Below are 4,112 nucleotides of genomic sequence, written 5' to 3'. Positions count from 1 at the left end.
GACTTGCATGACACACACATCAATGACATGACATCAAGTCGAATACTGCTGAACACAGCTCAAACCAGCTTTCTTGCTTTTTATTGCCATCATATTGAACATGTAACTAAGTGAGGGTGCACATGCAATCATAAATTGTTTTGTGCATTTCTGCACATGAATATGGTATGGTTTTCCAAATGAAATGTCGATGAACAACGCTTAACAGTGTAACATCTACCCCAGCAATACCAAATATTTGTCAAAATATGTCATATTTGTACAATCTAAGCATTTGAGCAGACATTTGTATACCCTCAGAATAAGTTCACAACACGTCAAAATGCCAATGACATTTGCAATTTCCTTATATATCTCAAGAGCCCACAAAACAAAAGGTCTTTGTTCACGTTCCTCATTGCTTTAAGCTGGAATGAATAATCATTGCTCGGAATGCACACATTTTACAGGATTCTCATGCCATCACCGCATAAAATTGTATCAGAAGAGCCACTAGTTTAAATAATCAGCTATTATCCTATCCATCCATCCCTAAACCAAACCGTAGGTGACCGTAGACACATGGCATTAATTTGGTGAATGTGAAATATTTTGGAACGGGTACCTATCTGACCACGTTCCTGCGAACCCACTTGTTCACTCGGATACGTACGTAGCCCACAGTTATGTACTAACACGAACCTTTGTGTCTTGAAGCGTGCATGCAAGTTCTTACTCAGGCAAACAATTAAATAAGCTGAAAGATTTCGGCCCACACGCTTAAAGCACAGCCCAACACCGCGCTCCAGAACCATGCCGCGAAAAACAGATGTTAGGCGATGTAGAGGTCACGCATTTTTAAAATGATATCCCGGCAATAAAAAGCTGTTACAAAACGTGCAATCACACATCGGAACACATCAGAAACATAATTGTTCATATTATTCTTCCAAATGATACAAGAAAATCACCAAAAAATGGAAAGAAAAGTTGAAAACTTGCAGTAAAGCCTAGCATAAATCTCTAAATTCTGCACCTTTCACCTTGAAAAGAGTTATGTTCGCCATCCTGGCATATCTCGGCTGTCATATAGTTTTGTATAACGCCGGAAGTAAAATGTTGCGATATATCATTCAGAGGGACAAATAAAACGACACCGACCAATTCAGTTGACATTGAGTGTGTATTTTTGATACAATTAGGCTTTATGTGCACTTTTTGATCAGTTAGATTTAAAATCTAGTAAGCACTAGAAAATATTCTTAATAAGCTACCTACCAAAGGTAAGAGAGTTGTGCGTCGTGAACGGGGCTCATGTCAGTTTCTAGACATCAACCTTGATGCCGGAACTACACTGATCTTATTGATTGGTCAAAGCAGTTTATAACTGTACGCCAGCCCCCGCGTTGCCATGCCTCAAAGAGATGCAGACTGCTGGTGGCACGTCAACCCCGAACCCAATGCACGCCACGCCACACAGGACCCGCGCCATGCAGCGGTGGGACGGGACGTACGCTATACTGTGGTGGAATGAGACACACACCGTGCAGTAACTGGACTACGTTTTGACAAGATTTCGGCACCGGCGAAAAGTGTCCTTTTTCAGTGCGAGCAGGATTCCGTTTTCGATTTACTTGCTGCCGTTTTCAGGGACTCATGGATATTACCGTTGGTCATAACTGACATTACCGGATGTTGTCATGCAATCATATGCTTGCCACCTACGTGTGAATGGCCTCTCACACGGGTAATGCATGAATATTTGGTGACTGTTTCGTTTGTTTTCAACACCACTGTCATTTAGTTTTGTTGAGATTAGAGCCGTTCCGGCAAGTAATGGCCATGTCAGGGCTACGGGACGAGTGAGAGTGGTGAATGGGGAGGCGATACCATGACCAAGGTGGGAGACCCCGCTGACGAGCCGTGCCCCGCGCAGGGAGTTGTCTATGGGGCTTCTGCGGGCGCTCGAGCTGGAGCTCCGTCAGGCTGCACGTACGCCAGCTCTTGGGTGGCGGGGAACGTAGAGAAACAGTTTGTAATAAGTAATAAAGCAATACAAACACGCCTGCGATCAAACAATCCGTTCCGATGGCTCATTTGGTTAGAGCGCCTGTCTTCCGATTCCCTCACCCATGGCGAGGTGAGTTCGAGTCACTTTGGGCGCTCGCTGTTTGTCCGAGGCAGGTATGGCCTGCGGCCGGTGACAGCGGCCATGATAAAGGTCAGATGACGTCAGGGGGAGACGTACCGTGCCGAGTAGTGCGGCACGTTAAACTTTCGCTACTAACTTCTGTCGCTGGCATGCAATTGCGCGATCCGATGGTAGGGGTCAGGGCTCACATAACAAGCACTGCTTATCCTGAGCTGTAGGCTGTAAGCTGTAAGAAATCCATCCATTCCGAAGGCTCGGATTACATCTTTAATGAAAACAACATACGGGTAGTCTGGAAATGCCACTTTCAAGAAAGTTAAAGCATTCTTTCATGCATGAACTCAAGATTTCAACGAAAAATACCGTCAAGTACCCACAAAGGCAGTCAACACCCACCTCAGGAACTCAATAAAAATGCAACAATATGCACGCGTGCTTTGATAACATAGCCCCAACATTTTCATCATTCATCTGAATAGTTTTCCCCTACCGTGGCCTGATGCAGACCACATCAGTCGACTGTAGGGGCTACATCCTCGCCCAGCCAATATATCTCAAACCCAGAGGAGTTTAGCGGAGCATTCTCCCAGTAAAGCACGAGCTGAGCTTCTGCGCTCAAATAACGACCTTAGGCGGTACGCCACCCTCGTTAATCTTCGGCCAACAGGTCACCGACTAACGAGCCGCGAGTCGCGACTCGCGTCGCGGACGGTCCGAGCTCATCAGCGCCGATCCTGCTGTTGTGAGAGTAGCCAGCCGGTGTCAGCGGCGCACCTCCAATGTTTCCGGGCGGGGGCGGCTTCCGCAGGGAAGGAGACCAATAAATACGCCGTCCCGCGCCGGGCGGCTGCCGATCCCGCGAGTGGCCGCGAAGAGGCCGCCCGCGCCGCTGGAACGGCTGCGCTCCTCCTCGTATCGCACGACTGGCGGCTGGGTGGTGTGGCGCGGCTGGAACGGTATCGCACGCCACCAGTCGCGGGATGCTGTGGGGGTCACACTGCTATTTACTGTCCAGCCGGTGGATCCGAAGATGCAACTGCTGCAATAGCAAACCACATACTATTGGAAGTGATTCGTTTTCCAGCACTCGTAAATGAACTAACTGCCATGATGAATGCCTATGTATTGACCTAGGCGTGGCAGCACTCTCGGTCGTATGCTTATGACTGACGTTTCTTCCTTTCAAAGGCGTATGTTCCGACGACCATGGGCCATCGTGTGACGACCACGGCATACCAAATTAACACGCTTGTCTTCAAAATTAAGTTTCATCAATCTGTAATTATTTAAATAGTTGATGCAAATCACCAGGTTGTGCTGTTACCATTGAGCTATGAGACAATATGTGAGAGATAACATTTGAAAACAAATCTTCTCATGGCTGAAATTGTTCGCTTGGATTTAGGTGGCACTTGATGTGCGTGATGTCTGGTGGTCGTGACATTTCCTGCTATGTTTCAATCCATTTCAAAAATACCTTGGATGGACCGGGGCTGGCTGTTCAGGCTGCTGATGGCGGCCTCCTAACCGGGCGGTGTGCAGCTGGGCCGACTGATCGAGCTTGGTCCGCGCTGTTTGCGCTGGCACGGGAGCCTGGTGCACTTGGCGCTGGGGCGGAGGAGCCGCAGCTGGTGCTGCGGGTGCGTCCCGTCCGCCGCGCCGTCACAGCTGCCGCGCGGCGCGCGCGCGCGCGCGCGCGAAGAGAGAGAGAGAGAGAGAGAGAGAGAGAGAGAGAGAGAGAGAGAGAGAGAGAGAAGAGAGAGAGAGAGAGGATCTTACAACTTTGGAAGGGGGGATCGGGGCTTTACAACGCACTCAGCTGCTGGGGCTAAATGGCGTCGACACTGGCAAGAAGGGCGGGCACCGCGGAGAATCGAACCCCGTACCTCTGGTTTCCATAAATTTGGAGGGATACTCGAAGTCTGTCCTCTCCGTTGACGGGGTTTGTATGGTACCTCATGAAGCCAGACGGGCAGTTGTA

General features: G+C 49.0%; 1 protein-coding gene across 1 annotated transcript in view; it reads left to right on the top strand.

Annotated features, from left to right (window-relative positions):
- Nucleotides 1-2,111: 2,111 nt before the first annotated feature.
- The window catches only part of LOC119101680 (uncharacterized), a 23,715-nt gene continuing 21,714 nt past the window's right edge, over nucleotides 2,112-4,112 (top strand). The window contains exon 1 of the mRNA XM_037225093.1: nucleotides 2,112-2,119. Within this exon, the coding sequence (XP_037080988.1) occupies nucleotides 2,112-2,119 (8 nt within the window). The remainder of the gene's footprint in view (nucleotides 2,120-4,112) is intronic.

Source organism: Pollicipes pollicipes, unplaced genomic scaffold, assembly GCF_011947565.3.
Source record: "Pollicipes pollicipes isolate AB1234 unplaced genomic scaffold, Ppol_2.1 Scaffold_4881;HRSCAF=5763_pilon_pilon_pilon, whole genome shotgun sequence".
In the NCBI taxonomy this organism is placed as follows: domain Eukaryota; kingdom Metazoa; phylum Arthropoda; class Thecostraca; order Pollicipedomorpha; family Pollicipedidae; genus Pollicipes; species Pollicipes pollicipes.
The sequence above is the reverse complement of the archived record's forward strand: the minus strand, read 5'-3'. Positions and strand labels throughout refer to the sequence as shown.